Raw genomic sequence first — 18,199 nt, forward strand, 5'->3', positions numbered from 1 at the left:
GAGAGGGGAGAAGTCTCAAGTCAAAAAGCAAGCATTGTATTGCATTGATCAATATTAGTTTAAAAAGTAAGAAATCTTGATAACGGGGTATGTGCATCTGATAATATTATGCTTTTTGTTCTAAAAAAAATGAATTTAAGCAAATTAATTTTGTGAATGAAGTGCTTGATAAAGAACAACAAATTCCTGTCTACATAATTTGTAACTTAACTACAGTCCAAAGCGCACTAAGTAACAGAAACACAACGACCAAGAATTATTATAACAGATATCACAATGATTATTTACTTTCTATCAAGTTTGTACATTCAAGAATTTTTGTGCAGAATAATTACCATTTAAAAGATGGTCAAAGATTAATTATGTTGAAGCAGAACTCTGAACAATATTGTAGCGAGTTGCTTGTAGATTTAAAACATCATGATTACAAGTCGCAAAACCATAAAAAGGCTAGAAGGAAAAGGAAAACATTAGATATTGAGTGCAGGCACGGAAATCGTTTTCAAAATTTGGAGGGGACCGGGGGACAGGGGGGACAGAATTTCTTGGCGGCCGAGCGCGCATGTGCACACTCACACACGCGAGGCTTCGGAGGCTCAATCCAGCGCTAAATGCAGCTCAACTCTGCCTGTCTCGCCGGGTTAACCTGCAGCACTGCCTGGACTGACGGGACATCAGCCTGGAGTCGTGGAGCTAGCGTTACTTCTCCACGCTGGCTGTAAACCTGGGCCATATTTCCCATAAATCCAGGTAGGGCTGTTGGGTAAATCGGCCCAACTTGTCCATACTAACCAACATGTCCCATCTACATTAGTCCCACCTGCAAGCGTTTGGCCTGTATCCCTCTAAACCTGCCCTATCACTGTATCTGTCCAAATGTTTCTTGAACGTTGTGATATGGCCTCATTCTGCTATCACTTATGAACATGAAATGGCCACTGTGAATTGCTGTTAACGATCGCAGGTGGACTCGGGGAGTTGAAGGGCATCTGAGAGAGAATCAGTGCAGGAATAAGCAATTGATGCATCTCTCTGAGCGTCAGCACAAGCTCAAAGGACCAAACATGCTCCTGCAGTATTGTAAGAAAATACGAGAAAGATGTGAAATGTAAAAGTCGGGTTACAACTTTATAAAACTTTGGTTATCCCTTTTCTCCAGAGATGCTGCCTGGCCCGCTGATTTACTCCAGCATAATGTATCTATCTTTGGTGTAAACCAGCAACTGCAGTTCCTTCCTGCATCAATGCTCATACTGTTGGGTTGTAATCTACCCAAGCGGAATATGAGGTGCTGTTCCTCCAGTTTGCATGTGCAGTTCCTGAAGGCCATATGTGACAGGAGTAAAATAGTAAGATTAAACGAGAACTTACCAGTTTGAAGTTTGATCTGTATTTTATGAGGAGTTACGATGAGGGATTACGTGAAGAACCCGCTCAGCACGCATGCGCGGCATACTTCAAAGCAGCGGTGTGGAATCACAGATAGACACAGATATTGAAGTAAACATAGTAAAGAAACGGAGACATCAGTTTATCAGTTTGACCCATATTATTGAGGGTGGGAGCGGAGGGCACGTAATCCCTCATCGTAACTCCTCATAAAATACAGATCAAACTTCAAACTGGTAAGTTCTCGTTTAATCTTACTATTTTACTTCGGAGTCACGTGAGTGACTACGTGAAGACTTCAAAGCTCTGTGATTTCAAACCGTGTAACAGGTATTACTTCACTCACTGCCGAAGTCCTTGAGGGAGGAAGTGTGTTATCGTAATCAACCAATGAATCTGTTTGTAGAAAAACACAATGGTATTTTTTAACAATAACAACAAAGAATTTAAATTGCTCCCCTGGGCTTAAATTAAATATTTGCAGTCTGTAAAAAAAATGTCTGCAAATAAAGCAGGTTTTGCCAACGGCTTATTATAAAATTTCTGAACGGTCTTTCCCCCGACCATCCTGCTGTAGCCAGGATGTGGTCTATAGGCACGTCCATTCTTTTGGCCGTTGTACATGTTAGTGTTTATCCCAGCAGCTTTTAGCACCTGCTTGAGCCATCTCGAAATGGTTTGGCTTGTTACCCGACCATAAGGTTTTTTATGACTGACCCACAAGGCTTTTCATCTCCCTCGAATATTTTTGGTTGTGTCTATGTAGGATAGTAGGGTCATGGCACATAACTGTGCTTCTGGCGGGTAAGCCCGGAATTCCACGACTAGATTAGGTGTTCCTGGTCTGCTCTGTTTGATCATTCCCTGGATAACGACAGAGATCTGGTCTGGAGCTGTGAGCATGCTGTCCAGTCGCAATAGGTGTAGTGACTGGACCCTCTGTGTAGATACAAGTGCCATCAACATGAGTGTTTTGAGCATAGATTGTTCCAGGTTGAGGGATCTGGCTGGTGGCCATCCCCTGAGGTATATCAGGACCACACTGACATCCCATGTATGGGTGTACCTTGGTCTAGGGGGTTAGAGTTGTAAATACCCTTCATTAGTTTGACCACCAGCGGATGGGACCCCATGGCCTGTTGTCCTGGAGCTGGCTTTAAATAGACAGACAGGGCACTTCTAGCTGTGTTGATGGCTCTGTAGCTGAGTCCTTCATCGTGGTGAAGGTTCGCCAGGAATTCCAGTACGTTGGTAACTGTAGCGGTTGAGTAGGTGGTCCCTGTATCCAAGCAGTACTTCTCCCATTTTTTGATGCTGGACAAGTGCTGTTTTTTAGTGGATGTTCGGAGGGATGCTGACATGGTGTCGACGGTTTGTTCTGATAATCCCAGTCCCAGAAGTGGTTTGTGCAGAATCTGCAACCCAGGAGTTTGATTTTTTCATGGCACGGGTGGCTTGTGCCCGACACTGGGTGTTAATAACTCTGGGTCACTGGGGAATACCATCGGAGTTTCAACAACCATGTCATGGAGTATTGGGAACCATGGCTGCGTAGGCCAGTCGGGTACTATCAAAATACCTGAAGCAGAGTCCATTTGTATTGTGCGTAGTCCCCGACTGATGAGGCAGAAGGGAGGAAATGCATAGAAGAAGAATTTCCCCAATCCAGCGCGAACGTATCTACTGCTGCTGCCCCAGGGTCTGGTTCCCAAGCGACATACATAGGTACCTGGTGATTTAGCCTGGATGCAAATAGGTCGATATCTGGCGTGCCATATTGCTTGATAACTTTTGCAAAAAATTTTGGGGTTTTAACATCCATTCGATGTTGTCATTAAATTTACGTGACCTGGTGTCTGCCACTGTATTTAGCTTACCTGGCAGGTAAGTTGCTGATAGCCAAATATGTCTTTCGACACACCATTGCCAAATTGTGTTGACCAACTTGTCGCATGATACCGATTTTATGCCGCCCATATGGTTAATGTAGGCCACCACCGTAGTATTATCTATTTGTAACCGTACATGCAAGTGATGCATATTTGTGCATATGCTTTAAACCATAAAAGTCACCCAACATCTCTAGATAACTAATGCCCAGTGTAAGTGGTAATGATGACTCTGGGTTAGTCCATCTATTACCTGTGCTGGATATAGTTAGTTGCTCCCCAGCCTTGAGCACTGGCATCTGTTTGGATAACTAACATAGGGTTAGTGATGATAATAGGGCTGAAACTATGCCAAACGTTTTTTGCCCACCACTGTAGTTCTGATATTGCTTCAGTGGGTAACTTCATGACACGATCATAATGACCTGTATGTCGTTTTTGGTGCCTGTACCTTTGCTACTTGCAAGTTTTGACAGTGCAAAGGTCCGAATTATGTAGCCGGAAATGCTGCTACCATTTTCCCCAATTACTCTGTTACTTGTCGAATAGTTGGTAGTTCGTTGACCATTAAATTGTTGCATGATTGTGCCAATTCAACTATTTTGTCTCTTGGCAATGTTACAGTCACGTAGACTGAATTAATTGTGAAGCCCAAGTAGCCCATGATAGTGGATGGCTTCAACTTAGATTTATCTGGATGTAAGACAATCCCAGAGTTTCGAATAACTGTTTGGTAGCTGATACAGCTAACATAGTCAATTCCATGGTCTTGCCTATCATTTAAGATATCATCAAGATATGCCATGACAATATGTTTTGTCTTGTGAATATTGCTAGAGCTGGTTTTAGTATCTTGGTGAACTGTTGCACTGCTGAACGTAATGCCGCGCATGCATGCTGAGCGGGCTCTTCACGTAGTCACTTATGTGACTCCGAAGTAAAATTAGGCCATTCGGCCCATCAAGTCTACTACGCCATTCAATCATGGCTAATCTATCTCTCCCTCCTAAACCCCATTCTCCTGCCTTCTCCCCATAACCCCTGACACCTGTACTTGTTTGTACAATTGTGTTCAGTTTGCCTTTCATTATACTAAGGTGTGGAGCAGAGTTTGAAGTGTTACCTGATCCCAGCAACAAGACCGGCAGGTATTAACCGTCTAGACTTCCGGTATCGCATTCCCATCGCCACTGTCAAAATCCCAGCGGTGACTGTCAGTAAGGAAAAGGAAGACTTAGACATCTACTTAGTTGTAGGGAATACATGTACAAATTCCACACAAAACATACTGGGTTACATCGTCACGTGCACTGGGATGCAGTGAAGAGCGCTGCGTGCATGCTATTCTGTCAATTCACAAGGCCATGAGACATAGAAGCAGAATTCTGCCTGTGGCCCAAAAATTCAACCATGGCTGATATATCTTTCCCTCTCAACCCCATTCCCCTGCTTTCTCCCCATAACCCCTGACACCCGTACTAATTAAGAACCTGTCCATCTCTGCTTTTAAAATATCCTTTAACTTGGCCTCCACAGCCGTCTGTGGCAAATAATTCCAGATTCACCACCCTCTGACTAAAGAAATGAATCTCCATTTTAAAGATACGTCCTTTTATTCTGAGGCTGCACCCTCTGTTCCCCCACTCTCCCACTACTGTCGATGGCACGGTGGCGCAGTGGTAGAGTTGCTGCTTTACAGCCCCAGAGACCCGGGTTAAATACAACAATAGAATATTCATTCAATGTCATTTGAACATCAGTGAGGCTCAAATGAAACTCTGTTTCTACAGCCATACAAACAAAACAATTCCTACAAGACACACAAATAATTCAATTCACACAAACATCCATCACAGTGAATCTCCTCCTCACTGTGATGGAAGGCAAAGTCTTTTCTCTCCCCTGCACCATTTTTCTCCCGATGTTGAAGCCCCAGGTGGGTGATGGTAAGTCCCACGGCCATTAAGGCCGCGCCGGGCGATGTACCGCCCCACTCCAGGTCTAAATGTCACAAAGTTGGAGCCCCCGGCGGGCGTTGGAATGTCCCGCGCCCATTAAAGCCGCGCCGGGCAATGTATGGCGAGCTGAAGGACCTGTTTCCACACTGTATGTGTAAAGTAAACTAAACTGCTGGAGACACTTCAGTCAGGCAGCATCCCTGGCGTACATGGAGAGGTGACGTTTCGGCTTCCTTCACACACTCCAGCACTTTGTGTCTTTTATTGTATTAAGCAGCATCTGCAGTTCTTTGTTTCTACATTTTGACTGCGCCACTGCGAAACCTCCTCAAGGCATGCTGACTTGGAAGACGTTCTCCTCCTCCCTCTAGTGGGTGCTCTGGGTGACCAACCCTCCCCCTCTGGGATTCCTGCCGTGCTCCGACTCTACATCCGCAGACATGCTGCCTGACCCGCTGAGTTACTCCAGCACATTGTGTCCTTTTCTGTATTAACGAGCTTCTGCAGTTCTTTGTTGCTGTATTCTGTATTAGTGACAGCCATACTTTTGTGTGGAAAGCAGTTGTATGGAGAGGTGAAAGATTGTTGTCTTGAGAGTACAGATATTTTGATCAAATCTGCCTATGTCCAAGTGCCAATATTTATTTAGTTTAGAGATTTAGCGCAGAAACAGGCCCTTCGGCCCACCGAATCCGCACCGACCAGCGATCCCTGCACACTAACACTATCCTACACACAGCTGGAGTAACTCAGCGGGACAGGCAGCATCTCTGGAGAGAAGAAATGGGTGATGTTTCGGGTCGAAACCTGTTAAACGAGAATGTTCCCGAACAGTCTGTGACCCGTAGCACTGTGGCGTAGTGCTATGTGTAAAGCCCATAGCGCTGCAGCCGGCAGCTCTTTGTTTAAATTCCCACGCTTTAAGACAACAGCGTCCTTTTAAGCCTTTGCGTGCCAAACTGGCAGCGCTGTGTGTATTGATTTACGCGCCAAGTTTGTAGCACCGTGTTTGGCTTTACACGCCAGTCTGCGGCTGATAGCGCTTTGTTCCCTTCTAACGCTGCGCCACCGTGCCACCATCACGCCACTTTTTCCCCACCATCCTATTCAAGGCAGGAATGGAGTGTTTGTTCTGTGCATCACTTATGAGGCACTTCACATTCAGGTGATCAGTCTGAAGGCGTTCTTCAACGACTCCATTGCAAGACTTCACAGTACATGGCAAAGAGTGTTGTAGAGCAGAGGGACTGAGGAGTGAATGTACATCGATCCTTGAAAGTGGGGTCACAGGTAGATGGGGTAGGCATGCAGGCTTTCGGTGCATTGGCCTTCATTGGTCAGGGTATTGAGTGTAGGGACGTTACGTTACAGGTGTACAAGACATTGATACCTATTTGGGGGTATTTGGAGTACTGTGAGAACATTTGGCCACCTTGGGAAAGAGTGCATTTACAAGGGTGGTGCCAATACTTCAGAGCCTGAGGTACAGGGAAAGTTTGGGCAGGCTAGAACTTTATTCCTGGGGATTCAGGAGGCTGAGATGTGATCTTATAGAGGTGTATAAGATCATGAGGGGACTAGATCGGGAGAATGCAGTGTCTTTTACCCAGTTTAGGGGAATCGAGAACCAGACGTTAGTTCACTGGCACTATCCAACACACTGGGGACAATTTACAATTTTTTTTAACCAATGCCAATTAACCTACAAACCTGTATGTCTTTGGACTGTGCTGGAGTAACTCAGCGGGTCAGGCAGCATCTCTGGAGAAAATAAATAGGTGACTGTTCAATCTGAATGTGGGTCCTGACCTGAAACGTGAACTATTCCTTTTCTCCAGAGATTCTGTCTGACCCACTGAGCTACTCCAGCATTTTGTGTCTACCTTCGGTGCAAACCAGCATCTGCAGGTCCTTCCTTCACAATACTTTGACTAAAATTGGAGAACTCCGTTTACCGACTGTTGTTGCCTGACCCGCTGTGGTTACTCCAGGACTTTGGGTTTTACTCCAGGTTCCAGCATCTGCAGTTCCTCGTGTGTCCATTGCAGCAGCAGAGGCTGGGGACAGCTGACCTACAGCGAGCTCTGGGTCTCTGCACAGTGGTGCACGAGAACTGTGGACGGCAGTGTGCAGACACTGCCCCCTGCTGGACCCTCCACACCCAACATGATCACACCCAGTGTGGGGGCTGTTGGAGCACCCCTGGCCCATCAGATATCCTGTGTAGGGAGGAACTGCAGATGCTGGTTTACGCCGAACACAGACATAAAATGCTGGAGTTACTCAGCGGGACAGGCAGCATCTCTGGATGGAAGGAAGGGGTGATGCTTTGGGTCGAGACTTCAGACTCCATCAGATATCCTCATTCTGTTTGAATAAAGATTCAAGATTCAAGAGAGTTTATTGTCATGTGTCCCTGAAACGATAATGAAATTCTTGCTTTGCTTCAGCACAACAGAACATAGTAGGCATTGACTACAAAACAGATCAGTGTGTCCATATACCATTATATAAATATATACACACATGAATAAATAAACTGGTAAAGTGCAAATAAACAGATAATGAGCTATTAATGTTCAGAGTTTTGTCCGAGCCAAGTTTAATAGCCTGATGGCTGTGGGGAAGTAGCTATTCCTGAACCTGATCGGTGTAGTCTTCAGGCTCCTGTACCTTCTACCTGAAGGTAGCAGGGAGATGAGTGTGTGGCCAGGATGGTGTGGGTCCTTGATGATACTGCCAGCCTTTTTCTGGCAGCGACTGAGATAGATCCCCTCGATGGAAGGGCAGTATTTACTACTTTTTGTAGTCTTTTCCGCTCCAGGGCGCTCAAGTTGCCGAACCAAGCCACGATCCAACCAGTCAGCATGCTCTCTACTGTGCACCTGTAGAAGTTAGAGAGAGTCCTCCTTGGCATACCAACTCTCCGTAATCTTCTCAGGAAGTAGAAAAGCTGATGTGCTTTCTTAATAATTGCATCAGTGTTCTCAGACCAGGAAAGATCTTCGGAGATGTGCATGCCCAGGAATTTAAAGCTCTTGAAACGGGACTGTGGGTCCCCATCCTACCCCTACCAAAGTCCACAATCAGTTCCTTGGTTTTGCTGGTGTTGAGTGCCAGGTTATTGTGCTGGCACCATATGGACAGTCGCTTGATCTCTCTTCTATACTATATACTAATCTATAATAGCATATTGGGACCAGTACTGTTTTCTGGAATTGTGCTTGGAAAGCTATGGAAAGGAAAGACGAAGACTGATGAAACAGAAAAGGCGCAGTGCTGAATGGCAGAGTAGACTCGATGGGCCAAATGGCCTAGTTTGGCCTTGGTGACCTAGGCTCGAAACCTGGCTCTTGATGGCCAAGTTGATCTGAACACAAATGCATGAGATGATTCTACACCCAGTCCCAGTCTTTCCTCTGAGGGGAAGAATGGGTCAGGAACCCTGATGATCCAATGACCAGCTGGAGGAATGGATGGCACACATGGGGGACCTTGAGTATAGCCAGAGTTTGGTGCAGCTCTAACAGAACACCCCAACCTGCTTTAGTCACGCATACACGTGCACACATGTACACACACATAAGCATGCATGTACACGCACACACATGTACACGTCCACATGCATGCATGCACCGCTGCACACACACACACCCACAGGCACACACAGACGCAGATACATACATGCACACACACTCACTCATACACTCACACACACGCATACAGAATGATCGCTCAAGCAAGACATCAGAAGATAGCTCACGTCAAAAGCACCCTCTACCCCAACAATATAACCCGCACTCATTTAACTTTAGGTATTCAATGAGATTTTCTTTCATTCACAACGACGCTGAAGAGAGGACTTACTGAGAGAGATCTTCACATTATGCCGGTCGTTGGAGATTTGATAAGCACCGTACCCTGCCAAGGATCCGAAAATCACTCCAGTGATCAAAGACATCACACTCCCTGGGAACAAAAATATTACATCTCATTATAGAGTCGTACAGCATGGAAACATTCCCCACGGCCCAACTTGCCCACGTTGACCAACATGTCCCATCTACATTAGTCCCATCTGCCCGCGTTTGGCCCATATCCCGCTAAACTATCCAATTCATGTACCTGTCTAATTGTTTCTTAAACATTTCAATAGTCCCTGCCTCAGCTACCTCCTCATCCATACACCCTTTGTGTGAAAAAGTTTACCTCTTAGGTTCCTATTAAATCATTCCCCCCTCACCGTAAACCTATATCCTCTGGTTCTCGATTCCCCCACCCTGGGCAAAAGACTGTGTGTTTACCTGGCCTATTCCTCGCATGATTTGGTACACCTATATAAGATCACCCCTCATCCAAGGAATAGAGTCCTAGCCTGCTCAAACTCTCCCAATAGCTCAGACCCTGGCAACATCCTCGTAAATCTTCTCTGCACCCTTTCCAGCTTATCGCCTTTCACTTTTTCTTCTCGAAGATCTTTAGCTCTCTATGTTTTCTTTTACCAGTACATCAGACAGGAAAATGCTATAATGTTGCATGTTTGTAGGTTGATTGGCCTTTGTAAATTGTTCCTAGTGCGTAGGATGTGGATGAGAAAGTGGGATAACACAGAACTAGTGTGAACGGGTGATCGATGGTCGGTGTGGACTCCATGACATCAGGTGTGATGGTATAAAAACAAATGCGGCACTGTGGCACATAGTTGGTCGAGTTGCTGCCTCACAGCACCAGAGACCCGGGTTCGAACCTGACCTTGGATGCTGTCTGTACGGAGTTTGGATGTTCCCCCAGTGACTGTGCGGGTTTTCTCAGGGGACGTGCAGGTTTGTCGGTTAATTGGATGCTGTAAATTGCCCCGAGTGTGTAGGGAGTGGATGAGAAAGTGGGATAACTTAGAACTAGTGTGAACGGGTGATTGATGGTAGATGTGAAGACAGTGGGTCGAAGGGCCTGTTTCTATGCTGTATCTGCAAATTTAAAACAAAAAAACTAATACTAAGCACTACAGTAAATGTCAGGACCATAATGACCAAGACAAATATGTTTAGGGAGGCGCAGTGGTAGAGTTGCTGTCCTACAGCGCCAGAGAATCGGGTTCAATCCTGACTACAGGTCTGTCAGTATGGAGTTTGTACGTCCTCTCTCTGACCGTGTGGGTTTTCTCCGGGTGCTCCAGTTTCCTTCCACACTCCAAAGATGTGCAGGTTTGTAGGTTAATTGGCTTCTGTAAAGTTGTAAATTGTCCCTGGTGTGAACGGGACGGGACAATCGCTGGTCAGCACGGGCTCGGTGGGCCGAAGGGGCCTGTTTCCATGCTGTATCTCTAAACTAAACTAAATTTACAACAACCTAATAAAATACAAACTGCGGATGCTGGTTTATACCAAAGGCCGACACAAAATGCTGGAGAAACAGGTGATGTTTCAGGTCGGGACTTCGGACTCCAACCTCTTTTTCAGCTTTCTCTCCTCTGTAACAGTAGGTTTGAAGATGGGTCACGACCCCAAAATGTCACCTATCCATGTTCCCCAGAGATGCTGCCTGACCCACTGTGTTACTCCAGCATTTTTTTTCTGTCTAAACAAAATTTGGTCTTGCCTGGCTTTTGAGCATTTTTAAGGAGCAGACATTGCACTGCAAATAATGTTCACAAAATACTGTACCTCTTCGAGTGTATCCAAGGATACCACTCACCGTCACCACGGCAGCATAAGAGCAGCTTATCCAATCAACTGGCATACTGAAAGCCTTGGGGTGGGGAAGAGAAGGAAGATCTCAGCTTCAGTTCCTGGTTTTGAGAACTGAAATAGAAACAAAAGATTTAGTTTAGTTTAGCCTGTTTCCATGCTGCATGGCTGTAGGTGATACAGAACCAGTTTTATAGTTTAGTTAAGTTTATTATTGTCACGTGTACTGAGGTACAATGAAAAGCTTTTTTGTTGCGTGCTATCCAGTCATTGGAAAGACTATACATGATTACAATCAGGCCGACCACAGTGTACAGATACAATATAAAGGGATTAACGTTTAGTGCAAGTTTAAGTCCAGTTAAGTCCCATTAAAGATAGTCTGTGGGTCTCCAGTGAGGTAGACGAGTGGTCAGGACCGCTCTCTAGCTGGTGAGAGGATGGATCAGCTGGGAAGAAACTGTCCCTGAATCTGTAGGTGTGCGCTTTCACACTTCTGTACCTTTTGCCTGATGGGAGGGGGGAGAAGAGGGAGCAGCCAGGGTGAGACTTGTCCCTTAAGTAAAGAGTATAACATTTAGCGCAAGATAGAGTCCAGTAAAGTCTGATGAAAGGTTGTCCGAGGATCTCCAATGAGCTGGGTGGTAGGTCCAGCGAGTGTAGAGCAGTCAAAAATCAGCACTCTTCTCATTTAATTTTTGTTTCCGATTTGGACTCTTGCAAGAGCCACAGTGCGGGCAACTCAGATGAAACGTCACCTATCCACCTTCTCCAAAGGCGCAGCCTGACCAGCTGAGTTTCTGCAGCACTTTGTGTCTTTTTTTAAGTGATAGATGGACACAGGCGAGGGGGGTTTGTTGATCGGCAGATGGGTGGACAAAGGCCAGAGGTAAAAGAGAGATGAGGTCGCTCGGTCAGTCTGTCAACCCCTGGGCAGGCACGGGCATGATCCCGGGGTCAAGGGCCAGGAATGTTTCACTGGGGCCCGGGACATGCTGTGTCTTAGCCATCATGCAGCACCCATATTCCGTCATTGTGTCTCATCACTTCAGTGCAAGCGGAGCACTGACAGGATCATGGAGATGGAGACACGTGTATAATGTCTTGGTACGAAATGTAATATATGTAATATAAATATATGTGTGTAATCTAAAGTGGAAACTCGTGAAACACGTGCCTGAGCCTCGTGACTGAGGCCAAGCAAATAGATTGTGTAATCTAAAGTGGAAACTCGTGAAACACGTGCCTGAGCCTCGTGACTGAGGCCAAGTGACCTTCAATTATAAAAAGCAGTGATTGCTGAATAAAGAGGCTCTTAACTCTTACTCGGTCGTGGACGTGTCTTCTTGTGCTAGTCACAACAGAGCCTTGCCTTCATCAGAAACGTTTACAACGTGGAATTGCAGATGCAGGTTAACAACCCCCCCTCACCTTCCTCCCTCTTCCCCCGACCCAGTTGCATATCTTTCTCCCATTAACCCCACCATCACCCCTTCTCCCTTTCCTCCCTCTCTTCCTTTTGCCCTACCCAGTTGCACACCTATCTCCCCCCGCCCCCTCTCCTACATCCCTTGTTATGGCTTCACAATTTACGCCTCTTCTCTCCTTATTTTCCCATCCTTTTATCTCCTTTTCACTTCTGGCCTTCGTCCACCCATCTGCCAACCAATCATCTCCCCTCGCCTGTATCCACCTATCACTTAAAAAAGGTACAGAGTGCTGGAGTAACTCAGCGGGTCAGGCAGTGTCTTTGGAGAACATGGATCGTTTCATCTGAAGAAGGGTCCAGGCCCGAAACGTCACTTATCTTTGTTCTCCAGAGATGCTTCCTGACCCGCTGAATTACTCCAGCATTGTGTCTTTTTTCATTAAAAAAAAGCATCTGCAGTTCCCTGTGTCTCCACCTATCACTTGCCAGACTTTGTCCCACCCCCACTTCTTTTCCAGCTTTCTCCTTCCTACTACAATTGGTCTGAAGAAGGGTCCAACCCGAAACGCACCCATCCATGTGCTTTAGTGCCTGAGACCCGGGTTATACCTAGTGATCATGCAGTGGACAATGGCATAAGACTGAAAAGTATTTTTTAACATAATATTGGGGACAACCGCATGACTCTCTGTTCTGCTCAACCAAAAGGCACCTCCTTCCCCCTTTTAAACATGCTTCAAGTAAAACTGGGGGGAAAAATCAAAAAAATCACACTATTTATAAAACAATGCATTGCCAATTTTTCTTTAGACAATAGAGCCTACACGCTAGGGACAATTACCAGAAGCTAATTAACCTACAAACCTGCACATATTTGGGATGTGGGAGGGAAGTGGAGCACCTGGGGAAAACCCACAAGGTCACAGGGAGAACGTACAACACAGTATCGAACCCTTGGCTCTTGTGCTGTGTGGCAGCAACTCTACCGCTGCACCGCCGTGCCACCCCAGTCTTCCGGATTCATTGCAATAAAGCCCAGAATGCTCTGGTTTCCACCAGCATCCTAGACATGCGGGTTTGTAGGTTAATTGGCTTCTGTAAATTGCCTCTAGTGTATCAGGAATGGATGAGAAAGTGGGATGACATAGAGCTAGTGTGGATGGGTGACTGGTGGTCGGCCGGCCGAAGGGTCTGTTCTTGTGCTGAAAATTCCAAGCAACTGTACACCGCCAGCTCTGAACGGCAAAGGGCAGATGTTGAACAAGCAGCAAATGTTGATGCAGCAAAAAAAAGTTTGCAGTTCATGCCCTCACAGTGGATGTCCTTTGATGATACCCATTTGACATAGGCGAGCTGATGGTTCAAGCAAGGGCAGGGAGGAGGGGAGGGAGGGAGCGAGGAGAGAGAGAGAGGGGGGGGGTGAGAGAAAGGGGAGGTGAGAGAGAGGGGAAGGGGTGAGAGAGGGGAGGAGTGAGAGGGGAGCAGTGAGAGAGGGAGGGAGAGAGAGGGGAGGGGAGAGAGAGGGAGGAGGGAGAGAGAGAGGGGAGAGAGAGAGAGAGAGAGAGAGACGGGACGAGAGAGGATGGGGAGGAGAAAGAGAGGGGAGGAGAGGGGGAGAAAGAGAGAGACAGAGGGGGAGGAGAGGAGAGAGAGGGGAGGAGAGAGAGGGGAGGAGAGAGAGAGGGGAGGGGAGGAGAGAGGGAGGGGAGGAGAGAGGGAGGTGAGGAGGAGAGAGGGAGGGGAGAGGAGAGAGAGAAGGGAGGAAAGAGTGGGAGGAGAGAGAGCGGGGAGGAGAGAGAGAGGGAGGAGAGTGGGGAGGAGAGAGAGGGGAGGAGAAATAGGAGAGGGAGAGGGGGCGGAGAGGGAGGGGGGTGGAAAGGGAGTGGAGAGAGAGAGTGGGGAGGGAGAGGGAGGAAGGGATGGAGAGGAAGGAATGGAAGGGAGAGGGGAGGGTGGGGAGGGGGAGAGAGGAAGGGAGGAATGGAAGGGAGGAATGGAAGGGAGAGGGGAGGGTGGGGGAGAGGAAGGGAGGAATGGAAGGGAGAGGGGAGGGTGGGGGAGAGAAAGGGAGAGGGGAGGGTGGGGGGAGAGGAAGGGAGGAATGGAAGGGAGAGGGGAGGGTGGGGGAAGAGAGGGAGAGAGAGAGAGGAAGGGAGGAATGGAAGGGAGAGGGGAGGGTGGGGAGGGGGGAGAGAGGGAGAGAGAGGGAAGGGTGGGGGGAGAGAGGGAGGGAGAGGAAGGGAGGAATGGAAGGGAGAGGGGAGGGTGGGGGAGAGAAAGGGAGAGGGGAGGGTGGGGGAGAGAGGGAGGGAGAGGAAGGGAGGAATGGAAGGGAGAGGAGGGGAGGAGAGGGAGACTAAAGTCCAACCCACTTAGAAACAGATTAAGCTTCATATTTACACACGCACACAATGACCTGCTCTGAACAGGCAGCAATACAAACACAGGTACAATCTGCTGCGATGTTGGAACCGGGGGAGGGGGGGGTAAGGTAACCAGACTCTTCCCCCCTCCCCTTCAGTCTCCCCACACAAGGTGCATCTAACCGTGTCGGGGACGGCAGCTGTTGCTGCTGCTGCTGGCGGGCCCGGTCTGAGCTGAACTGTGAGCTGCTCCCTGTCCCTGTCGCCGCTGTCTCCGCCCCGCCCTTCACCAGATCCACCCCTCCTCACAAAGAGATTTGCTTTCGCTCTCTTCTCAGTCGTGATTGAAATGAGGAGGGGAGGAGGGAGGAAAAGGAGAGAGGGAAAGGAGGGGAGGGAGAGGAAGGAAAGAGGGAGGGATGGAGGGAGGGAATGAGAGGGACGCTGGAGAGGGAAGCAGGCGAAGGGATGAGAAAGAGAGTGGGAAGGTTCATGAGTTCATTTATTGTCACATACACCAATTGGTGTAGTGAAATTCACTGGCCAGGTTAGTCATACAATTTAAAAAAGCAACACATTTTAACACAAACATCCACCACAGTGACTCCTACACATTCCTCACTGTGATAAAGTTCCAAGTCCTTCCCTTGTTCTTCCTTGGCCAGGGGCCTCGAGCGACCTTAACGGTGGCGTTCGGGCACTCCGTGTCGAAGCGTTCAGCCCATAGGGGGGATGTCAACATCCCATAGGGGGGATGTCAGCTCCCCCGTGGGGAGACTGAGGAGGAGGGGAAGGAGGGGAGAGGTGCTGGAGGGACGGAAAGTGGGATAACATAGCAATCGTGTGACCAGGTGATCGATGGTCAGCGTGCACTCGATGGGCATGTGGAAGGGCCTGTTTCCATGCTGTTTCAAAGGCAGACAAAAATGCTGGAGAAACTAAGCGGGTGAGGCAGCATCTATGGAGCGAAGGAAATAAGCAACGTTTCAGGTCAACAACCCTTCTTCAATGAATCTTTCACTTCAGCCAGAACCTCGCTCCTCTTTGCGATGGTGGCGATGGACATTTTTACAGCAGCCAAACGTGGACACCCACTCATCCTTCTTACTGAGACGTTGGCAAGCGTTATTTATGCTCAATGTATGATGGCTCTGTAAGGCGCTGGTCAGGTTGCATTTGGGGTATTGTGAGCAATTTTGGGCAGAATATCTGAGGATGGCTCAGGAGAGTCCAGAGGAAGTTTACAAGAATGATCCCTGGATCTGTACTCACTGCAGTTGAGAAGGATGAGGGGAAACCTCTGGAATTTACCAGACAGTGAAAGGCCTGGATAGAGTGGATGTGGAGAGGATGTTTCCACTAGTAGGAGAGTCCAGGATTAGAGGTCATGTCTCAGAATTAAAGGCAGTTTTATGAAGGAGGTGGAGAGGAATTTCTATTGTCAGAGGGTGGTGAATCTGTGGAATTCTTTGCCACAGAAGGCTGTGGAGGCCAAGTCAGTGGATATTTTTAAGGCAGAGATAGATAGATTCTTGATAGTACAGGGGTTATGGGGAGAAGGCAGGAGAATGGGGTTAGGAAGGAGAGATAGAACAGCCATGATTGAATGGGACTTGATGGGCCGAATGTCCTTGTTCTGCTCCTATCATTTATGACATGAATGGGACATAATCCAGAAAACCAAAACTGGCATCAGTTGTCTGAAAGGGGGTAGAGACGAGCAGTTCAGAGAGTTGAAACTAGCGGTCCTTTTGAATTTATCAGCACCTTTATGAAAATTGCCAGCAGCCCAAAGTCCTGCTCCCCCCCATGTACCTCAGCTGCAAGATCCAACAGCACAGGTATCGCAAAGCAGAAACTAAAGGGCCTGTCCCCAGGGCCGGATTAAGACCCATAAGCACTTAAGCACATAAGCACTAAGCACTTAAAAGATTTTGGTGCCCCCATGTACATGTAATTCAAAATATAAACAATAATAAACCATAAAATAATTTTTTATTTTTCAAAATGAAACAAAACTAACAGTAAGATGGAAAATAATGTTTATTTTTGTATACTTCCACTTTATTTATATTTGAAAAGTCTTTGATCAGATCCTCAAAATTAATCTTACGTAACACATCTGCTTCTATACTTAGTAGAGATAGTCCAGCCTGCCTTGTTGCATAGTTGTTCTGATGGGATTTTTAATATACTTCAACTGAGAAAATGAACGCTCAGCTGAGCAATTTGTGGCCATTAATGTTAAAAATATACGAAAGGCAATGTCTACATTTGGAAAGGCACACTCAATATTGTCTTCTACAATTATTTTATAAAGTTCAGCATGACTGAATCTTGTTTTTACATTTTTTGTTACACTGAACTTATGGCGCCCATATGAGTGAAACTGCTGGAGCTCAGCTGAGAAATTAGTGTTCAAGTCCTCTGGGTAAGCATCAATCCGATTTTGACAACACTGAGAATACCTTTCAATTTCAGTAGATGATGAAGTCATTGAGGTGACATTATGTGGCACATCACTTAGAAAAGAAAATCTATCTGATATTTCTTTGTATATCTCTCCTCTTCTTCTCATCTCAGTTTTAAGTTTGTCAACAATTGTGTAAAAGGTGGTGATACGAAATTTATCTCTGGCGTTCAGATATACTTCTGGTGCATCTCCGTCATTGTCATTGGGTACCTTCTTTCTGATACGTTTGCGAGTTTGAGCTGCCTTGTAATCAACATCTGGTAGCATTTTCTTTGTAGCTGCTTCATATCTTTCAAATTCAACTCGTGAAGTGCACAGTTGGTCAGCTAATGATCCATAAAGATCTGCACATGTTTTTAAGTTCACATCCTCATTCTGTAGAACTTGGCTTACTCTATGAAAATTTTGCAAAATCTCATTCCAAAAATTCAATATAAAAATAAATTCTAGCTCTTGCATCTTATTTGCAATATTATTTGCTTCTCTTCTAGTGTCTCCCTTTTGTGACTGGTCTTCGGCTATACAGTCTAACGCTTCTAAGATGTTAAGGAAATATTTCAAAATTGCTGCTGTTGCCATAGCATGTGCCTCCCATCTGGTATCAGAGAGGGATTTTAAGACACTTTCATTTCCAATACAACCTTTAAGAATTTTCCACCGGCTGGTTGAGGCTGAAAAAAAGATATAGAGCAACTGCACTGTAGAGAAGAAATTAACTGCCTCTTGACAGCAGGCAACAGCCCTTCGGCCTAACCAGATTTAGTGAATGAGCTGCACAGGGCACATATATAGCAAACTTGTTTGTTTCTAAAACATTTTGCTGCATCCCCTTATAACGCCCAGACATGTTAGCTATGACGTCACTATGACACCATGAACACTTCGAAATTATATTTCCGATCATATAAACCACTTTGAATATTATTTTAGCAAGTTTAAAGTGATTTATTTTGTGCCGTAAACCATTTACCATTTCTGTAGTGCCCCCCTTCCCTTGATGCCCTAAGCACG

General features: G+C 46.5%; 1 protein-coding gene across 2 annotated transcripts; it reads right to left on the reverse strand.

Annotated features, from left to right (window-relative positions):
• Positions 1–256: 256 nt before the first annotated feature.
• tmem14a (transmembrane protein 14A) lies at positions 257–15,112 on the reverse strand. 2 transcript variants are annotated; one of them, XM_033020678.1, is made up of 5 exons: positions 14,899–15,112; positions 10,900–11,037; positions 9,104–9,205; positions 4,402–4,489; positions 257–450 (listed from the first exon to the last, which is right to left on the reverse strand). In XM_033020678.1, exons 2-5 carry the CDS (start codon positions 10,973–10,975, stop codon positions 411–413), a joined length of 306 nt encoding a protein of 101 aa, XP_032876569.1. In that variant the 5' UTR covers positions 10,976–11,037; positions 14,899–15,112; the 3' UTR covers positions 257–410. The 2 variants fall into 2 exon arrangements, with proteins under 2 accessions (XP_032876569.1, XP_032876570.1); XM_033020679.1 differs by lacking the exon at positions 14,899–15,112 and adding an exon at positions 13,042–13,097.
• Positions 15,113–18,199: the final 3,087 nt, after the last annotated feature.

The sequence above is a fragment of the Amblyraja radiata genome, chromosome 5, assembly GCF_010909765.2.
Source record: "Amblyraja radiata isolate CabotCenter1 chromosome 5, sAmbRad1.1.pri, whole genome shotgun sequence".
Classification (NCBI taxonomy): domain Eukaryota; kingdom Metazoa; phylum Chordata; class Chondrichthyes; order Rajiformes; family Rajidae; genus Amblyraja; species Amblyraja radiata.

Coding starts and splice junctions, on each gene's coding strand:
- tmem14a (XM_033020678.1), bottom strand. CDS start 10,975: ATGCCAGTTGATTGGATAAGCTGCTCTTATGCTGCCGTGGTGACGGTG. Junction 9,206..10,899: donor CCTTGGATACACTCGAAGAG/GTACAGTATTTT, acceptor TTTTGTTCCCAG/GGAGTGTGATGTCTTTGATC. Junction 4,490..9,103: donor TAATGTGAAGATCTCTCTCA/GTAAGTCCTCTC, acceptor CCTTACTGACAG/TCACCGCTGGGATTTTGACA.